Source organism: Lagopus muta, chromosome 1, assembly GCF_023343835.1.
Source record: "Lagopus muta isolate bLagMut1 chromosome 1, bLagMut1 primary, whole genome shotgun sequence".
NCBI classification, from domain to species: Eukaryota; Metazoa; Chordata; class Aves; order Galliformes; family Phasianidae; genus Lagopus; species Lagopus muta.
The window spans coordinates 47,515,217-47,535,743 of record NC_064433.1 but is presented as its reverse complement, the minus strand read 5'-3'; the positions used below and the strand labels follow the sequence as shown (position 1 = coordinate 47,535,743).

The window sequence follows — 20,527 nt, the reverse complement described above, 5'->3', positions numbered from 1 at the left end:
CTTTTCATATTCTCCTTGGTTTGGGTATTTTGGGAAATATTTCTAAACCTGAAATGTTGATCTCTTCACTTTGGCTATTCTATTGCTGGTGACTGTGTGATTGACTTTGGAAGCAACCAGGCCAATCACATCTGGATTTCAGGCCCTTCACTTGCTGTAAGCAGCTTGAGATGGTCACAGCTACTGCCAGAGACTGCAGTGGAATTGTGGTTTCCTCTCACTCCTGATAATCTGACTCTTGCTCCTGACATCACAGGCAGCATGCTTCCTTTTGACAAGAGACTGAACCAGGGTAGAGCAGGGATGGAACAAGCAGTTATGGAAAGCTCGGCTTTCACACATCATGACAAGATTTCATCATGTGAGGATGGAGGCAAGAAGAATACACTACTTAAGGGAGAAGTTAAAAAAAAAAATAATGGAGTAATGGAAAGAGTTTGAGTGAAAGGAAATTTTTAGTTGAATATCAGGAAATCTTTGCTAGCAACTGCCTTTTGTTAGTGTGTGGAATAGCTTCCCAAGGGAAGCCCAGTAATGGAAGCCTAGCCTATCAATTCTGGTTTCCAGAAATGGCCTAGATGCAGAACACACTGCTGGCCTGGAAACAAACTTGCTGTGGCCAGGGCAAAGACTATGGGTGTAACTCTCTACCATATAAAGCCAGTGTAAATGTTGTTAGTGACCTCAGGGAAACACGGACTTCCACCCAGGAATCAACCCAGTACTGATTTTTCATCTCTTCTGTATCTGAAAGTATTTCTTTTTAGTGCACTGGTGGTGGCAGAGTAACCAGGACATCTGAAACCATGCCGCTTACACTCAATTCTGTTTCTCATTTCCTTTCACCATTAAGGAAAGGTGCAAGAGTCTGAGAGATGCACAAAACAAAGGGAAGAGAGAGCTCCTCCCCAGCAGAGTAGGGGAGAGCACGTCCATCCTGTGCACTGTGCATGAAGCCTTTAAAGCTGTATTTGTTCAATGAGCAGAAACAATTTGGCTTCTTGTCTGGCAGGGTCAGGGCTCAGGGAAGGAAGAGATGCCTTTCTGCAGGTTTGTTCTTCACCTGAGCCCTCTGTTCCCCTGGGATTCCTGTCAAGCAGTCCTTACAGCAGAGGCAGATTTGCTCCCTCATGCTGATGACTGTCAGTGGAAGCATCTGTCTGTTGTCAGTTGTGTCCCCAAGGTGGTAACCTCCTGATGAATCTTTATAGTCATTCCTGGTGTTCCCCAGCTTTACTGAGGTGTGTTACTGCTCAGGTGCACAGGGCAGCATGAAGAGGGTGGAGGCAAATTGTTGTGGTTTTGAAAGTAAACAGTTTAAGCAACAGTAACCTCTCCACCCAGGTAATCACAGTGAGCAAACATTTTGCATGTCAAAGGTGTTTCTGGAGATAAGAGTTAGTACAATAAGTCTCTTGCTTTCTTGACTTTATCTAATGCTCAGGACTTAATTCCACTTAGCTCCTTGCTGAAGGGAAAGGGCTGTCCCTCTAAGCAGCAGTGCCCCACTAGAGACTACCTGTCAATTTTCCAAGGCTGACAACGATCTCCCAAGGCTGTAAGCATGGTGCTTTGCAAAAGGTGTGAATTTAACCCCTAAAACTTCACCTCTGGCTTAGAGATCAGAGTATATGTCTGATGGAGGGGGAAAAGGGGTGACAGATATAGATGAAAACTCATTCTGATGGCTTGGAAATTCAGCTTAATAGTTGCAAGCTGCACTTGTGCCTGCAAAGCAGGCTGAGGGTTTTATATTTTCTCTCCGTCCCCATCCTTATGTATTTATTTATTAATTATTCGCACAAATACTGCTTGCTGGAGAACATCTCAGTTTCCTCGGTTACTCAGCCAAGGGGAGCTCTACAGAAGAAGCTCTGCTGAAGCTGCTACTGAAAATTTGACCTTGTGACCTTTCTGCCATCTATTGGCAGGCCACTTCCATGTTGTGATGGTTACTTAGCAACGTGGTGACAACTGTGTTGAAGGAGTGACAGCTCCGTCATACCAAAGGTCTGGTGGGACTGAAACTCGTAATGTTTGCTTTGCAACACTGCAATGCTTGCATCAGTATATCCCCAACTCATGAAGACAGATGTAGTAATAGAGTGACACTGCCTACGTGTCCATCTAACTTCCATTGATGTGTGCTCTGCCGTGGCTTTTTGGCTTGGTACTCCCAATGTTCCTGCAGATAGAAATCAAGCTGGGAGGAACTGCTTATCTGTCTGAGGGTAGGAAGGCCCTACAGTGGGATCTGAACAGGTTGAATTGATGGGCTGAGGCCAACAGGATGAAGTTCAACAAGACCAAATGCTGGGTCCTGCACTTTTGTGATAACAACCCCAGGCAGTGCTGCAGGGAGGTGGTGAAGTCATCTCTCTGTTTAAGGAAAGGGTAGGTATAGTACTTAGGGACATGGTTTAGTGGGCAACATTGGTGGTAGGTGGAAGATTAGACTAGATGACCTTAAAGGTCTTTTCCAACCTTTGTGATTCTATCATTCTGTGATACTTGCAAAGATCAGAGGGAAAGTGGTCAAGTGGCATTTCTGTAGACTGTACAGCTGAGCTTGGGACTGTGCTCAGGTTCAATGACTTACAAAAAAAAACAAAAACAAAACAAACCAACCAAACAACAAAAAACAAACAAACAAACAAACAAAAAAGAAACCTCACATCTTTTCACTTGTAGTATTTTTTTTTCTTTGTAACAGAATAGTCCAGACCATGACAAGTGAGAGCCAGTGGGCTGTGATATGGAAACTTTCATGTGGATAGCAGTTGATGATCAAAACTACCTCTACTGTAGATGTTGAAAACTTATCAATGGCTCAGCTTCAGAAATTACTGGCCGGGGAAACTAGCAAATACACCCAAGTGACATTCCTATGGAGGTAAAGTTTTAATCTGGTGGTACTGAACTCATTTATCAGGAGAATTTCAGGTCATTGCTGAAAGTATTTGCACGTTGCACAAATAATAGCAGAAAAAGGAACAACAGCAAAGTCAACTTAAATTGCACAGGCAGAGCTACCTTTATACTAAAGTACAGCAAGTGGGACATTTTCCTTGTTTTTTTTCAGTCCTCTGTCTAACCTGTGCAGCAGTAGTGTGAACGTGGTATCCTGCAAACTCTTGTTTCTCTGAGAGATCAGGGACTAGATTAACGTGTTGTGCTGTAGGATTTCTAACCCTGGAAATGAGGTATGCAAGTGAGGGCAGAAGGACTCTGTCTTGGTTCTATGCTCAAAAAAGGGAAGGGAAGGTGAAAGGATCAGGAGTATAGACATAGGTGGTGAGACCACACTGCAGTAATGGAAGCATGTCTTCTGTTTTCCTGCTTGTAGCTCTCAAAGGGTGCTGAAGACTGGAAAGGATTCAAAAGCAGTTTATACAAGGGAATTGACTTAATCACAGTCTACAAATACTTCACTTGGGAGAGAGATTTCTAATAGTAAACAATGCTGACAGAAAGGTCTCGTTGAAATCTAGGTTACACCTACACTAGTAAATAAATAGATCCAGGGCTAGTTCTCTGAACCTGAGGGCAAGTGGCACAACATCCCTCTGAATTAAAGTCTTTCTCCCCTAAAGTAGGCAGCCCAACCACTGCTGGGAATGGTGCCCCAGTCTGTGGTATCAGACTTTGCTTTGCTGTTTTTAGGAGAGTTCCAGCTGGCACAAGCCAAAACTTGCCAGGAAGTACACTAGCAGCTTAACTATGCAGAAAATTGTATGCTGGTGCTTGATTTGAACTGCTCAGTTTACTAATGCAGAAGTCAGCTCAGTGGCTGGCAGAAAAAGGGTGTTCACTCCAATCTGCAAGGCTCATTAGCCAAGGAGACAGTTCAGAGGGTTAAGTTCCTCACCATTTGGGAGTTCCTCAGTGCAGCCTGGATGTCATTCACAAAAGACAGGGATGTAGCAGAAGCCACGGCCTTTGTCTGAACAGGAGAGAGCCTGAAGGCAAATGCTGTCACAGGGTCAGCTCAGGTGTCTGCAGCATCCCATAGGTGCACCTGTGTCCCTGAAGGGTGTCATAACTACAGGGAAAGCATCTATGAGAAAGTCTTCAGGATCAGAAGAAGGTTTATTGTTCATAGCCATTGCTGCTAGGAGTCCTGAGCTGTGTGGAAAGCACTTGATTAATTCTCTCCACCTTCAAGGTAGGAGATGCACACTGTGCTCCTTGCACTCCCTGCTGCTTTCTTCCATGGGAAGTTTCAGTACCTACACATAGCCTGAAAGTGAGGGGAGTTCTGGGGGCCTAGAAAAAGAGAGAGAAGCTTCTAAGGGGTGGAGGTAAACGTCCCGAACCATGACCATTTTCCAAGAAGAGATGGAAGAAGCTGACTGAGATTCAGCGGGACTCATGTCACTTTCTCTGAATGTACATTTTGACTGTGCACTAGTGAACTGAGTGTCTGAGTCAGGGCCCCTGGAAACCTGGGAGTGAGGAGGTGGAGAAGGAATAGTTCAGGGATCTTCCCATTATGAAATACAGTGGGGAAGGCCAGCTTGGAGGTGTGGTTCCTCTGACACTCCTGCCTCAATTTGCCAACACACAGCCCCAAGACATCAATTGGTGCTGTCTGGGACAAATTGTGCCTCATCAGATTTGATCTGTGATCCTCAAATTTTTCTTTCACAACAACAAACAGACTTCAATAGATCTTCCATCCCCAAAGATCTCAAAGCTTCTAGAAGATTCAATTTGTGCTTTTGCTTTGAGCCTTCTGTGGAGGACTTGGAGGGTCCTGAAGAACAAAAAAATGGACATGAACAAGCATTGTCCACTTGCAGCCCAGCAGATCAGCAGTATCCTGGGTTGCCTCAAAAGAGGGGCAGCCAGCAGAAGAGAGGGGATTCCCCCTCTACACTGCCTTTGTGAGGCACCACCTGGAGTATTGTGACCAAGCCTGGGGTTTCCTCTACAGGAGGGATGTGGAGCTATTGGAGCAGGTCCAGAGGAGGGCCACAAAGATGATCAAAGGGCTGGAACACTTCTCTGTGAAGAAAGGTTGAGAATTGGGCTTGTTCAGTTTGGAGAAAAGAAGGCTCTGGAGAGACCTCATTGCAGCATTCCAGTGCTTGAGGGGAATTTATGAACTGGAGGGGGACTGACTTTTTACATGGTTTGATAGCAATAGAACGTGAAGGAATGACCTGAAACAAAAAGAGGGAGATTTAGGTTAAATGTTAGGAGGAAATTCTTTAATCAGAGAGTGATGAGTCTCAGACACAGAGAGCTGTGGATGCCCCATCGTGGGAGCTGTTCAAGGGCAGGTTGGATGGGTTCCTGGGCAGCCTGATCTGGTGGGCGGCAGCCCTGTCCACAGCAGGGGTTTGGAGCTTGATGATCTTTAAGGTCTCGTCCGAACAAACGATGATTTTAAAAGAGCTCTCCCCAGTCTTCAGTGTTGAGGTTAAGCCAGCTATAGAAGTGGCTATAAAGGATTGTTGGAAGTTGCAGCCATTCTATAGTCTAATTTCCGTTTAATACTTCTTAAGTGAATTTTAACCTTTGAAGAGTGGGAAACAGTGGTTCTGCTCTGGAAAAGCTGTGAACCATACATTTAGGCCTCTAATGGATTGTAATAGATGAAAATACCAGCAAATTCTGGAATTTTATTTAATTAATTAATTAATTAATTTTATTGAGAATGTTAGGAAAATGTCTGCCCTTTTCACCATTCTCCTAACCTCTAGTCCTCACCCAGAGCAGCACGTCTGCACAGCTATCAGCCCAGTGGGAACAGCCCCTTTGAGATGTTTACCCTCCTGTTCACTGCAGCCAGTCTTTCTAGTTTCACAGCCTCTGCAAGGCTGCAGGCTTCTTTTTTGGTGTCATCCAAGAAACACACCCACATCTCTCTCTCCAGCCTCATCTTCTGCTTCCCTCAGAGATTCTGCAGCTCCCATAAAGGAATTTCAAGCAATGTCAATCACAAAAGCTGTCATAGAAATTACAGATGGGAAAATCTTGCTAGTTCATCCTATCCATCCCCTCACATTCTTGTCCAGCCCAGTTTCTACAAAATTTTTGCCTACAGAACATTTTCCAGTGTGTTATCCAGTCTGCTGGTGTATGATTTAAGCAATGGGCATCCACTGCTTCCATGTGAGACTGTTCCACAGACGACTACATTTCTCTGTTTGGAAGAGGTTTCTGAAGATTTTTTTCCATTCTGCCTGACCTAATTTCTGTAAGTTCTTTCCTTAGTAGCACACTACCCAAATGCTCCCTTCCTTTGTGCTTACCCTGTTCAAGTGTTGGCAAATAATTTGTATTTTGTGACACTTAATACTTAGCTTTAAATCTCAGCAATGATCATTCTGACTACCTGGGAAAAAGTAATGGTGAAATTAATGTGTGAATTGGCATATAGAGCATGCAAGACATTGCTAGTAGCACTGCCTCTTTATTGTAGTCACTTGACACATTTCATCATAAGGTTTGGCTCTGTTGTTTTGGTTTTTTTTATTTACTTTGCCAAACTTGAAGCCAGCATCTACCATCTCACATCTGTTTTGGCTATTTTATTGGGTTCTTTTTGTTTTTAATTTCACTCCAACCCATTTAACTGCTTCTGACAACAAGGGGAATACTTATTAAAAAACAAACAAACAAACAAACAAACAAAAAAAAACCAAGATGATGTTTTCACTTAAAAAGAGCCCCTCTCAATACTGTCTTCCTTTAGAAGAAATTACACCCTTTCTGTTAGGAAAGCATCCTTTTCCATCTTTCACAAAATCCCCGCCCCATATCTGGCTAAATAACAAGCTGCTGAGTAATTGCAGCTTGAGCCTGCTCAGAAGAAACACAGGGGAAGGACATTTGTTAATTATTTGGGTTTTTTTTAACAGCAAGCCTGATGGAAACAACAGCACTTGACAAAGGCCCAGGTTGCTCTACACTTGGGCCAAGGGCTGTGACTGCCTCACCCCAGCCTGCCCTGGCCCAGGAGGCAGCAGCCATGCTCACAGTGCAGCCAGGCCTGTCAGGCAGCCTAGGGGGACTCAGGCACCCAGAAATCAGGCTGCGAGGAGGGGAGAGAAATACAGAAGGAAAGAGGGAGACGCCCAAGCTCTTTGTGTGCCATTGCCGAAATACTTCTCGTTTCTGTTTCCACTGAGCGGGGCACTCCCTTCCCCACAGCTGTGTGGGGAAGCCTGGGTGCCCGTGACTGCAGCTGAGCTCAGACGTCCACACCACAGCTGGGGAAGCACGTGCAAGGGAGTGCTGGACACCGAACCCTCCTTCTTCTCAGAGGCCTTTGAATGGCACCATCAGCTGCCTCAGGCCTGCCGTGGTGTGGGGCTGGGGCCCCAAACTTGTAGCACCCTTGCTCTGTGTCCAGGCCTGGTTCCCAGCGCAGTGCACAGGCAGCATGGGACTGTGGAGAGACTGAGAGAGATCTGACATCCTCATTAAGTCTGGGAAAAAAGAGATGCCCTCAGGCTTGAATCTTGGATAATTACTATGATGTCCAGTGAGATAAAATGTGGAATTACAATATTTAGCGCTGTTTATTTCAAAGCAACCTCTGTAACATAACCTCTGCTCAGCTCTCTAAAGAAGGGTGGTTTTATGATTCCCTTTAGACCACTGTCTCAGACCTCAGCTCCTCCAACTCATGCTTCCTACCAGCTCTGCTCTGTTGGGGAAGCTGGCCTGAGGAGCTCCTCATGCCTCCAGGTGGCTGTGCCTCCTCCCATGCTGCCATCTGATTCATGAATCTTTCCTTTCCCAGTTCACTCTCCTTTTTTTTTTTTTTTTTCTCTCTTTTTTTTTTCTCTGAATGCCAAGGGAAGGAGTTTTTAATAGCTGAAGAACAAAAACACCTCCCACACCTTACCTCAAAAAAGCTAACTCTCTGTCTTACTCATTTTGATTTCCAAACCTCTTCTGCTAGCTCAGTCTGCCTTTGAAGCTTCAGTTCCTCAATTACTAGCATGTGAGTATAACTTTAGTAAACCATAGAGCTTCAATGACCTCCAGGGGACAATTCGTGTGAGTAAGTAATTCAGATGTGCAATGGAGACTTTAAGCATTTAGCAGAGATAGAATAGTTTTCTGATGGATATTTTGAGTAGGTTGAAATGAAGATATAACAAGGGAATAGAATGATTTAAATCCAGGATGTACTACAAGGACCTCTCCCAAAGTATTTTATTATGATGGCCTGTGACATCAGAGGTGGATATTGGTGGTATGGCAGTAGAGGTTGAACCTTCCTGCCAATATTCTGTTCATTATTTTTTTTCTGTGAGATAGGTGGCAGCAGAGGGGCATTCTGACAAAATGGAATTTGACATGGAAGTGCTTTTGAACCGTATTTGAGTCCCTCCGCGCAGAAAAAGTTGCATCCATTGACATTCATCAACATGTTGAATGTTGATGGAGATCAAACAGTGGAAATGAGTGCAGTGAGGTGGTAGGTGATTCGTTTCAGCAGTGGCAACACCAATGTGAAAGACAAGCAATATTCCAGATGTCCATGCACAGCTGTCACACCATGGAAAGAAGAACATCCTGAACAGTTCATCTGTGCAAACTGAATGGTAACTATGTTGAAAAATAGCATTTTGTAGCTGATAATTTGCTCTATCAAATAGCGCTATTGTGTTCTTTGTATCTGTTTTAGCTTCCATAGAAATAAATAGCAGACATTACTTTCAGAGCAACTTTACAAAAAACCTCAAGAGTAGCCTAGAAGGTCTTCATGGTGTCTAGGTCATGCTGGTGCAGGTGAATTGATTGGGTATTCTTGGAGGTTTCCTCTCCATATTCTGATTCACCATACTGCAGTGAAGATTTAACAAAGCTGAAAAACATTGTCTTGATGTACTTATTTCCTTACATGAAATCCAAGTGCAATGCGGTTAAACTATGGTTTTTTTCTTTTTTTTTTTCTTTCTGTTTGTTTGACAATAACATCACCTGCATATGCAACATACTCTCTGAACACACTAATTTTAGATCCTTGGCTTTTGTCATTATCAAAACAGTGTCTCTTTCCCACCAGCTCTATGTTGATTCCAACATCAACAAGAATCAGCTGTGCTGTAGAAGTGTGTCCGTGGGAATGACTGTGAAGGCCCAACTTCATGGTGTAGGGAAACAAGCTATTTTTGAACTATCAGTCTATCTGTTGCAAAGTGGAATTCAGCACAGTTTAATTTACTCCATTTCTGGACTGAGGTTTATATCCTGCATTGCATTCCATTTTGCTGGAGCAAAATTGTTAGCAACACCCAACTAAAACAAGCACCAAATGTTTACTCCCCATCACTGCCACCGCTTTGACTGCAGTGTAAACGCACCTCTAATGACTTGGCCAATAAGAGGGGAAAATCGTGTGTCAGAGCCAAGTACAGAACCAGGAATTTTCGGCTGCCAGCCAGCTCATTAGATCACACTGTGTGCCTCTAATGAAATGCATTGATTTGTGACTCCTACAATAGCATTTTTAGGAAATCATTTCACTGGCTATTTATTTGTGTCTTGGAACAGACTGATGAGGTGGGAAAACTGAAGCAGACACACGCTGATTACAAATCAAGAACAAAGTTTTAATAATGAGGCTAACTAACCATTGGAACAACTTTTCTGAGAATGTAATGGGTTTTCCATCATATCCTATTGCATAGTCAATACTACTTAGCTGTATAAAATGTGTGCTATAGCTCCAGCAGGAGCTCTGTTTTTCCCTAGAAATGATTGAATTCTTTGCTTTCTGTTACACAAGAGATCAGACTGTAGTGTTGTACCAGTCCCTCTTGATGACAAAAAACCATGAGCCTGTGACAGCTGTTGAGTCTGGGTGTTTCTGATTCTTTGCAGGAGCAGACTGAGATCCCATAACCGGTAGATTTAAAACTGGAAGAAAAAAAAATCATAAAGGGGATTACCAAATTGTAAAGATGTATTCTGCAGAAGTGGACACTGATTCTGACACTGATATAAAGTACTGTGATGAAATAGCAAGCTCAGAAGGCCAGTGAAACTACAAACTCACAGCATTTCAAAGCATCTGGTAAGATCTCACAGAATGCCTTGACAGTCAAAAAGAAAGAAAGAAGTGAGGTGAGTCCATGCTCATTTTGTACTTCACTGGGTTTCTCAGAAGAGCTGATGGCGATAGTGATGGATGAATAAGGTGAGCTGTTACCTACTTGGTGGTTTAGATGTCTTGTTTTCCTGGACTAGATCTAATCTCATATCCTTATAGATACATATAAGATATTGTCTTCTGCTTGTCTTCTTCTAGTTAGCGGTTGGCTAAATTTGATAAAAAGCTTTTTTTTTTGCTTTTGCTTTTTCCCCACTATGTTCTCAGCTAAATATGTCAGAATTGTGCAAGTTTTAGCATTCTTTGAAAAGTACTCCTCCATCAGGTAGTCTTATATTGCATATCTAGAAATGGATGCATCTGGAATCTTTAAGTGAATCCTCAAAGTCTGTGTTGATGCACTTTTTTGATTTGATTTCCATGTGGTTTTGAATGTTTCAAACAATCAAGGTAAAACAGAAAAAAATTAACTAAGACTTGCTTAGGGAAAAAAAATGTAAAGTTCTGTTCAAATTAATGGCAAGGTTCTATGTTCATTTTTATGCTTGTTCCAGTTCAATCTTTATGCCTGTTATGCCACAGACGTGCTGTCTAGCAACGTAAGCTGTTCATGTTTAAAAACAGAATTCACCTTTAAATGTGCTTTGACTAAAAAAGTGCCTGGTGAGGTCATTCGCAGAGCAAGAGTTAATGCATCATACAAACAGCTAAATAAAGGTTACAATCTGAGTGGAATTATTCGGAGCTCAGGCAGAAATCTGGCATTTGCAGTCTGTCACTGGCTTTAAGAAGTCTGGCTCGCTCGGTGTCACTGCCGCCCAGACACATCCTGCTGGCTGTATGGCAGTGAGGGAGGGGACAGCAGCGCTGGATGTCTTCCTGCAAAAACAGCACAAACAGGAGCAGAGGGTGAATGGTACACGGAAGTGTCATGTGTGAAGAATGTGCGGAATGAGGGGTGAGTATGAGCGTGCCTTTGTCCAGGTTCCACAGAGTGACTTTATGGGTGTAAATAGCCATTTTTCTCCTCTCTTTCTCCTCAGGATGGCTGAAAGACTGATGTCTGGAGAGTGTATGGTCCCTGGTACACCTGGGATGCAGAGCCGAGTAAAGTGCTATGAAGAGCTGTGTGCCTCTTGGGATCTGCCAGCTAAGTATTGTAATTATTGGGCCCAGTCTGGTAAGGGTTTGTTGCCCTTCTTTATCACCAACAACCCTGGGGAGTTAAGGGTGTCACTTTTGGGCAGGGTACACCCTAAGTGTGTGTGATACAGCTGGGATGAAAATGCACCTCTTCTAAATCCCCAGGCTTTTGTAGATTTGGCAGTCTCTACAGAGGTGTTCTGCTGAGATTGTGTTGTGTGTTTTGTTCCCTTGTTTTGTTTCTGTAAGCCAAATGCTTGGCTGATTGCACAGGAAACCAACTGCTGTGGGTATTCACTTCAATGGGCAAACTTGAAACAAGTCACCAGGGACTGGCTACTACTGAGTTCAAAAAGAAAGAGACATCTCAAACCTGTAGCAAAGCCAAACTGTGGTGGGAAACACGAGACGCAAAGATGAGAAAAGTGGAAGGCACAGCAGGGGGAGAGACGGATAGAACGATGTTTTCCTGTCCGTAATTCATTAGATTTAGGCAAAGCTGGAATGGAGATTTTAGAAGAAAGAATATTTTACTAAGGGAAATTTGTCTAATGTCAGGAAACACGCTCTTGTGTTGGTGTTCTATGAGCTGTGCACAGTAATCTGGGCATGGAAACACTCCGAAAAAGTTAATATGTTACTTGATAAAATGCTGCAAAAAGTATTAAAAAGAATAACTTTCTGCAGGACAGAAGAGGGAGCAAATGACCTGTGGGCTTCTGCATCCATTTCACTTCTTTCCCCATTGATTTCAAAAGTCTCTCAGGCTCAGACAATTGAAAGACAAGGATCCACTGCCCAACATCCCCAAGGGAAGGAAAGAGAGTGTGTTTATACCAATGAGGGGGAAAAAAAAGAGGAAAAAGAAAGGGAGGGTGGAGGGGGAAGCCTGCAAAAACAGAAGGGATAGAAGTCCAAACTTGGATTTTGCTTGCTTCCCCCAGGCTCACACAGGAATAGCAGACTCCTGAAAAAAAAGACTAGAGAAAGATTGCCATCTTCTGGAAGGATAAATATCTGCCATTGTTCAGGATTCTAAATCTGGCATATTTTTAAAGCCGTAGCATATATGTGATAAATTTATTTTTAAACCTGAGCCCATGTCCATAAATCTAAATTCAGTCACATTTCATTAATATCTGCTCCATGATCCTAGCTTTAGGAGCTGACATAGCATCCTGGGGTTTAATGAGAACTCGTGCTTAAAATTAGAACCTTATGAATATTAGGGATTATTCGTAGTGAAATGAATTTGATTTATTATTGGGCTTGAAAACCAGTTGGGCCTTTTGTTTTGCTTTGTTTAAACTGAGCATTAAGAAGTCAAATTTAAGGTCTTCAGATGCAGAGACTAAACGATGAATAAATACTACTGCTCTTCTTTTAAGCATCAGCTCCATCAGCAAATTAAGAACATCTGTGTCAAGCAGAGCCTTGCTTTTAATCAAAAAGCCCACAGACAGCTTGTGAAGCAAAGGAACTTTCAGCATTGCCTTCAGTTAGCCCATCTTAGTGATGATTATCTATATTAGAGGAGCTTAGGCAGTGGCTGGGATGAAAATAACTGTGCAGCCATCAACTGTAATGCTGGAGGCATGGAGGGTCAGCACTCTGTAACAGCGCTGCGCCTTATGCAGGCTCCTGAACCCCTGGGCTGTGCAGTCCCCAGAGCTATTGGTACACCTGCGTCTCATGATGGAAGCATGGGGTGGGAGCAGCACCGCTCTCTCACACTTTTATTCCACGTGGAGCTGCTCTGGGCCCTCTAGCGACTGGTCCTTCTCATGAGAGGTGATGCTGCTGTTGCTGTTCTGCTGCCAAACAAGCTGTAACTAAGCCCTCAAGTACCACAGGGCCTTTAAGGTTTCAGGGCAGGAGCTCAGAGGGGACTTTGGGTGAGTGTGAATCTTTCTGTTTCTTTCTAGCTTTCCAAATTCATCTGATGTGAAGCTGCTGGGAGCTGGAATTCCTGGTGAAATTCATGCCTTGGTAAAGCTGCCAATATGCGGGACACCACCCTTTGAGTACTGCACTTGTTAGACTCACCGCTGTTTCGCAGAGCCTGTCTGTCACTCAGCACTTGTTCTGCTAAGGGACTCCTTTTTTTCATTACAACTCCCATTGCCCGTGGGGAGAGCTGGAGCAATATATATTTAGAGTCTGAAATGCACAGTACTCAGAGCAAATTCAGCCACATCGGCTATCCTAGCCCCATGTTTTATTTTTCCCCTTTCTGTGATTGGAATCTGGCCAGGAAGACATCCCAAAGATGGGAACTTGGGGTCCTTGTCACCTGCTGAGGCCATGTGCACAGGAAGGGGCTAATTGGTGCCCAGAGTGTTGGTAATTTCTGAGCTAAGGTCATTGTCCCCTGCAGCTCCAGTCAGAGAACTGCCATCTCATTCCATTCAAGTTCCCAAACAGCCACTGCCCAGAGATGGCTTGGAATCCTTCTGTGCTTCACTGAAACTTTTTACTCTGTGAATGCTGCGTTTAATCCCAGTCCGCAGCACCAAGCGTTTCCCATATAATCTCCCAGAACAGCTGTGCTGTGATTGCATTGTGGATTATAAAATGACCATTTTCTACAAACCAGCTGCTGGCTGGAGGGATAGCGTTTAATAATCATGGGGAGGGAGTGGGCAAGGGAAGAGAGGAGGAGACGAAGGAGAAAGGAGGATTGAAGCAGTTTGGTTTCTTGGGAAATTTAGAGACAAGTAAAACCGAAGGCAAATTGTGAGTTCTATTTCTGTATTACTCCTCCAAATTAACAGGACTTCAAGACTTGCTAGTAAGGTAAATTGAAATTTCTTTCCTTTGGGGGGTTATCTAGGTACTGTGGTCAGTTGCTATCAGTGTATGGCTTTCATGGAGGGAAAGATTTCTAAAAATGTTCTCATGAAGATGTTGTTCAGATTTGCTTCTTATCCCCTACAGTCTTGGCATCACTGGTTGAGTTCCTGCTTATGAATCATTTCATTTCTCTCTTTTTTTTTTTTTCCCTTGTCACTGGTTCTGAAATAATATGGCCTTTGACCAGCTGTAACAAATCAACTGGAGAGAATATTTCTCCTACTACTGAGGATTTAAATTAGAAAAAAAAAATGTTAGGTGTTTTGTTTGTTTGTTTGTTGTTTTGGTTTGGTTTGGTTTTTTTTTTTTGGTCAACATCATGAGTGGAAAGATTATTTTCAATAAAAGTGTGAACAAACTGAAACCTGGTGAAGGAAAGTATAACCAAGAATGAGTGAACAACTGACAAACCACTCTGAAGGTTGGTGATATCCAATATGCTTCCAGATCATCAATATGCGTCCAGATCAGTGAACTCTTTAGTTACCATGTCACTAAGATAGAGATAAGTGGTATCTCTGGGGTGCAGCATCTCATTTGCTGAAATAAGTGCTCTGAAGGAAGCAAAAGATGCCAGAACATAAGACAGTACAGGAATTTCTAATGAACTGAGTATTTTTTTGCCTTTGATGAAGATGTTCTGGATCAGGCACTGTTTTCTAAGTGATGAGATGCTAATCAAATCTTGCCTTCCAAGCAGTGTTTCAGCAGCATCTCTGTTGGCCGCATTTCTGAGCTTGCTGGTTAGCAGAAAAAAGTGCTTCTAACTAACTGTGTTGCTTTCATCTGTATTCCTGTAAGACTGTCACAAACAACTTGATTGTTTATTTCTAATTTTTCATAGTATTGTCCACAGTATGCTGGGCCTTTCACACACGTTCAGCGTTGGGTGAGTCAACAGAAGTTGTGTGAAGAGGCCAGCAGCAGGCAATGTCTGTACAAACTGAATCTATTCGTGGTCAAATATATTTTGAGAGTCATAAATAGGAAAGGGTGGGAGTATCTGGATGAAGTTGTGCCAAACATAGGGTGTGCCATGTGGGAAGAGGCATGCGTTGATTACATGAAAGTTGATATGTGGGTAGATGACATCTAATCAATCTGTGGAGTGATAAGATGGGTACTCAGAAGTCAGTGCACGGTTTTGCAGGAACCTTAAAATCTTAAGCTTCTCTCTGAGAGAGAAAGACCACAGGACCCTGGTACACAAACTGCTTTCAGAATTACTTACTGCGATGAACTAAAACTGAGAATAATGTTTGTGACACCATTCCTTCTTAAAACAAAAAAAAACCCACCCTTTTGGCACTTTGTATGAGAGCACAGACACTGTTATCCAACCATTCTACCAAATTTATGATGTGCAGAGCTGTGCTTGCTCAAGTGGGAAGTACTGCTCTGAGTTTGAACTCAAACTGCTGGGGGTGGGTAGCTGGGTGTCCTCCTGGGGCAGGCCACTGTTTTGAGTGTGATCTGAGAACATTTCCCTGTCTTTCCCCTCTCTGAAATCAGTATCCTATCTGCCTCCCTAGGTAAAGGAATTAACGGTGCTTGAAGAAGCGTTTTGGGGTACGTGGCAGAAAGAATTCTCATTTAGCTGAACAAAGTATTCGTCATGTTTCGTGTAGTGGAAACACTTGGCATTTGGGGGAAGTTGGTTAACAGCTCTTATCTATTGTCTTTGAGATGGAAATAACAATCACTTCTCTCATTTTCTGTACACACACACACACACACACACACACACACACACACACACACAGGTGCATTCAGTCCCAGTAGTTCTGCAGGGTCACCTTCTCTTCCCCCATACACACCTCAGCGTATTTTGAAATGGTTGAAACTAAGCTATCCCTCCACTGCTCTGGCTTTTAGGAGAAGAGTCCTTATTTGCTGGAATGTTGTGAGGAGCACAGACTGCTTCTCCTATGCATATCCCTTCCCCATGTGTTTCCCCTGGAAAGCTAGGGTTTGTGACACTAGATGGCTGGTCTGACAGTCCCTGTTTCTGTGTTGTAGATGGAGCTGCTGAAGATATTGCCGTGGCGCCGTGCTTTCCTGGCAGTTATCCTGAACCTGCTGGCACTCAGCCTCTCCACCACTGCCTTGCTCAGCAGCTACTGGTGCACCGGGACCCAGAAAGTGCCCAAGCCTTTGTGTGGGAAGAGCAAAGACTCCAAGTGCATCGGTGTCCCCATGACGCCTGATGCAGCTGCTAGCAATGCTTCAGTTCAGGAGGAGGTCCATTACAGCTGGGAGACCGGGGATGACCGCTTTTCCTTCAGATACTTCCACACAGGGATGTGGCTTTCCTGTGAAGAGAGCATGGAAGGGCCAGGTAGCGTCTTGCCCAGATGGCCACAGCTTTTTCCCTTGCTTTCACTCCACAGGAGTTCAGAATTGGCAGGTGGAGGCCAAGAGCACTTGAGAGAAAAGCCTTCTTCGTTTTCCTTGATGGCACCAACCCTGTGCACTGTCTTTGTACTTCTGTCCTTCACAGAGATGTTTACAGATGGTAGCAAGGCAGAATGCCTGTCTCTGGCATGCCCTTCTGTCTGGAACAGGAGGTGTGGAGTGCAGGTGATGGTGACAGTGACTTTGTGGTTGTACCATTCATCCTGATGGGCACTGGAGTGGCCCTTCTTTCCCTTCCCCTGAGCTCCATTCCTACACATAGTTCACTTCATGCTCTACAGGGCACATCTGTGCATATCCCCTGCGAAATTGAAATGGGGATTTTATTTGGTGTTGTCAACTTCTAGTTAACAACTGTGAGGATTACATTTGTTGACATTCTCCTTAAATCACCAAACTGAGGAGATGTATGAAATGAATAGGGATTGGGCTTTCATCAAACAAAAAGCAGTAAGGAGAGAAAGAGAAGTCCCGCGTTACAGATGCAGAGAAAAGCTTGAGAATATGACCAGAGAGAAATCAAAGGTAGGAGGCAAATTGACCTGAGGATTAGAGAACACAGCATTTTAATTTTTAGTAATTTCTGTGATATTGTGACAGGTCTGACTTGTGATTTTTGAGTGTAAACTGGCACTGCAAACTCCAGAGAGACAGAGGCTGGTCATGCAGCCTGTATTAGATCCCATGTATTTTTTGCCCTGAATTTGCTCTTGCCCAGTCTTGCTGCAGTCCTTCCACAGGAATTGGTGCCACATCAGTACAGGTGGATGCTTCGCAGTGCACAAATGCACTTTACATCCTGGCACATACATCAGGAATCAGAACTGACTGTAAGCTAAAGATGCAGTGATGAAAGTCACATCAGGCCCTTTCCGCTGAGCCACTGCCCTGCTCTTCAGGTCTACCCAACACAAATAGAATCATAGAGCTGTTTGATTTGGAAGGAACCCTTAAAGGTCATCCTGTCTATCCCCCTTCTCTAACTGACTGACCATTCTAGTACAGCATTGCACATTTTCTTATCTATTGCTGTAAGACTCTGAAAATTAATTAAATGAATAAATACATGCACAGATACATACATACATAAAGGTGAACAAAAGACAGAAGAGAGGTGGAAGCAGGAACATGCTTGAAAATCTCATGTCCTAATGAGGGGATTGCTTCATTACGAGCTTTTCCAGATATACTGTGGAAAGATATGTGTTTATTTGGGGCTGATTTGGTCTGAAGTGTGTTTCCATGGTGCTTGTGGGAGTGGGAATACGTAATTTGACAGCTTTCTCTGAAAGAATTATCTGGCCACCAGGCAGTCCTGGAATAACCCCGATGCTTGAAGGAATGCTGAGAGCATGTTACATCTGGATTGCACCAGAGCATGGGGTAGTCATAGTCAGCCTCAGTCCCCTGCTTCTTATAAAGTGAGTACTATCTACCCACTGCTGAGGGTCTCTGAAGCAAGCACAGAGAGAACAACTTTAAAAAAAAAAAAAAAAAAAAAAAAAAAAAAAAGATGATGTTGATCAGCAACAGGAGTTTGAATTGAATTGAGCTGGAGAAAGGATTTCATTATTCAGGCTAATCTCAGGATCAGCTTTAGATGAGCCATTACTGAATAACCTCTTTAAAGTTCTAGGTGAAGTAGCAAGCGGCAAGTTAATGAAGACTGCAGATGGCACTAAACTGGGTAGCATCCTGAGAGCCACAGATGATAGAAGTAATACAGGGGATTGGGAGAGATTAGAACTGGGGATAGAAATTAAGAAAATGAGATTCTTACATGAAAAACTGCAGGCTTGTATTCTTGGGAGAAAGTACCATGCCAAATAGAGGACAGGACCCTCAAATGCAGTGGCACAGTACACAGCTAAGAAAGACTTAAAGATAATAATGGTGGACCCTTTGTTAATAGTTTGTATCTGGCCTCTATAAAAAGCCAAAGCAAAAACAAACAACATTTGCCCAAATAATACGCCTAAACTGGGAGGACAGAAGGCTTACTTTCTGTGCAATTCTTTGTCTCAGAAGAGGATCTCATATCTCTAACATGAAATACATGGGAAGAGAATTTTTTTGCTTTCTTCTTGGGAAATCAATAACTGATTTGCCTGAGGTGAGTGGGAATATGTGTCCTCAGAAGAGGTGGGTTTGTGGTCTGTTGTAAGCTACATTTCAATTGCCCTGAAGAACAGCCCTCAGAGACTGGTAATAAAGTGGTGAAGAAGTAGCAGCAGATTTATATATTCACCAAAGACTGACAACATTTAAAAATTGCTGATTTTTTTTTTAGATGGGCCACCCCTAGTTTTAACCAGAGATTGCCTTCTCCTGCCATGCCCCATGAGAGTATGGAAGGATGGTCAGAAAGAGGTCAAAAGTGAGAAGATCTGGCAGGTAGATTCAAATGACTGTTGCTGTGCAATGAAGAGAGAGGGAGAGGTATTCTTTTACCTTATCCTACACTGTTTTACAAGCTGATATCCTTGTTTTTTGTGTTTCAGAGGAGAAATGCCGTAGCTTTATTGAGCTTTCTCCACCAGCAGAGAGAGGTAAGAGCAAATCCCCATATCTCACCGTAGCTATCCAGTGCACCTCCTTGGGACAAGGGACCTGCAACATTTCTCCTGCATGAGGACAGTGAGGTGGGTCCCCAAATACTCAGGCCTCGTGGATGCTAAAAATAGAAAGATTTCCTCCCAGATGTTTGCCCAAACTCCTGTCATCTGTGAGGTCAGCAACAGAAACCCCAGGCCTCCTCCCACATGAAGTGGGGTTCGTCTTTTTTAGTAAGTCATCAAGTTCAAGCTTGTCATCTCATGTAGTCAACAGGGAGGGGACGGACATCACCCAAGGGCATTCCTTCCCTTGCGCTGGATGTTCACTCAGTGCTGCAGTCTTGAGTTCTGATGGATGCCTCTGGGAGCCCAGTCACTTCCTTGTACTAAGCAATCAGGACATCCAAAAGGCACACTTTGAATGAAATCCTGCCTCATCAAATATCAAATCTGGGCTGGAGAGCTGACTGTTCCTGTCACACGGTTCAAATTATCCTGGGGATAATGTCAGTAAACCTGGATGGGCTGGAACACACACTGGGCAACTACAGCAGCCAGAAGGGAAATGAGTGTTTTAGTGGAGCACACCTCCTTTCTCTGTCTTGCTTCTCTGTCCTGTGGCTTATAGATGCAGGGTCCAGAACCAGTGTTGCACTGTGCACATTAACTTCTCATGTTTATTCTTTTTGGAAAGAGCATTTACACAAATCAAATGATGCTGATGTTACAGGACCATTTTGAAATCACATGGATCTCCATTTTGTCATAAGCGAATGACTTCCCCGCAAAAGGAATTGCTCTTTACATTTACCACAGTATGCTCCTTTCACAGGAAGCAGTAATTCCTTTTTTTGCTTCCTCACCTTCTTGTGCTCCATTCCCAGTCAGGGCTTCTGGTTCTATTGGTTCCAATGTCTTTCCCAAGCCTGAGAAAATAGACTCATGCAACCAGAATACATCTTTGTAAATATGTCTATCCCTCCTCACACTCCTCCTACAGCTTCTTAGTTAATTTCAACCCAAATCTGAAAGAAAGCCTCTGTTCTGCAAGATGCTGAGGTCTTACAGATTAATTGGAGTATCAGTATGAGCATGGCACTCACAGTATCACAGCTCCATCACCTGCTTTCACCCCTTCCTGCACACAGTACCACTGTAAGATGACGTAGGCCTCCAGAGCAGCCACCAGCATGGGCAGTGAGACCAGTCTGCTTTCACAGGAAAAGCAATGCAGAGGCTTCTGAGCACTGCTGGTGCCTGTGGCCTCCGGGACACTCTTGGCAGTCTGACCTCTAAAGAAACAGTCTGTGATCTTGCTGCAGCAAGCAAACCAGCTCCTCTGTGCAGGGAATGCAACTCATTAATTCCTGCTAAAGAGCTGGGTGACTCAATGGGAATAATGATGTTTGAGGAGAAGAGAGGAGCTGAGTTAAGTGCCACAGTAATGAGGGTTTCCTTCGCATTCCTTTTCCCCAGTGGAATG

The 20,527-nt window shown here is 43.6% G+C and overlaps 1 protein-coding gene across 20 annotated transcripts in view; it reads left to right on the top strand.

Annotated features, from left to right (window-relative positions):
• GSG1 (germ cell associated 1) overlaps positions 1-20,527 on the top strand; it is a 90,407-nt gene that overhangs the window by 67,042 nt on the left and 2,838 nt on the right. For 5 of the 20 annotated variants that reach the window (XM_048949895.1, XM_048949914.1, XM_048949924.1 and 2 more), the window contains 5 exons: positions 9,850-10,165; positions 10,850-11,036; positions 11,122-15,643; positions 16,094-16,412; positions 18,991-19,038. In XM_048949895.1, coding sequence (XP_048805852.1) covers positions 16,094-16,412; positions 18,991-19,038 — 367 coding nt within the window. In that variant the 5' untranslated portion in view covers positions 9,850-10,165; positions 10,850-11,036; positions 11,122-15,643. Of the gene's footprint in view, positions 1-7,879; positions 7,961-8,280; positions 8,568-9,465; positions 9,529-9,548; positions 9,624-9,849; positions 10,166-10,849; positions 11,037-11,121; positions 15,644-16,093; positions 16,413-18,990; positions 19,039-20,527 lie in introns of those variants that run through there. The other 15 variants (XM_048949993.1, XM_048950046.1, XM_048950036.1 and 12 more) reach the window with 15 other exon arrangements.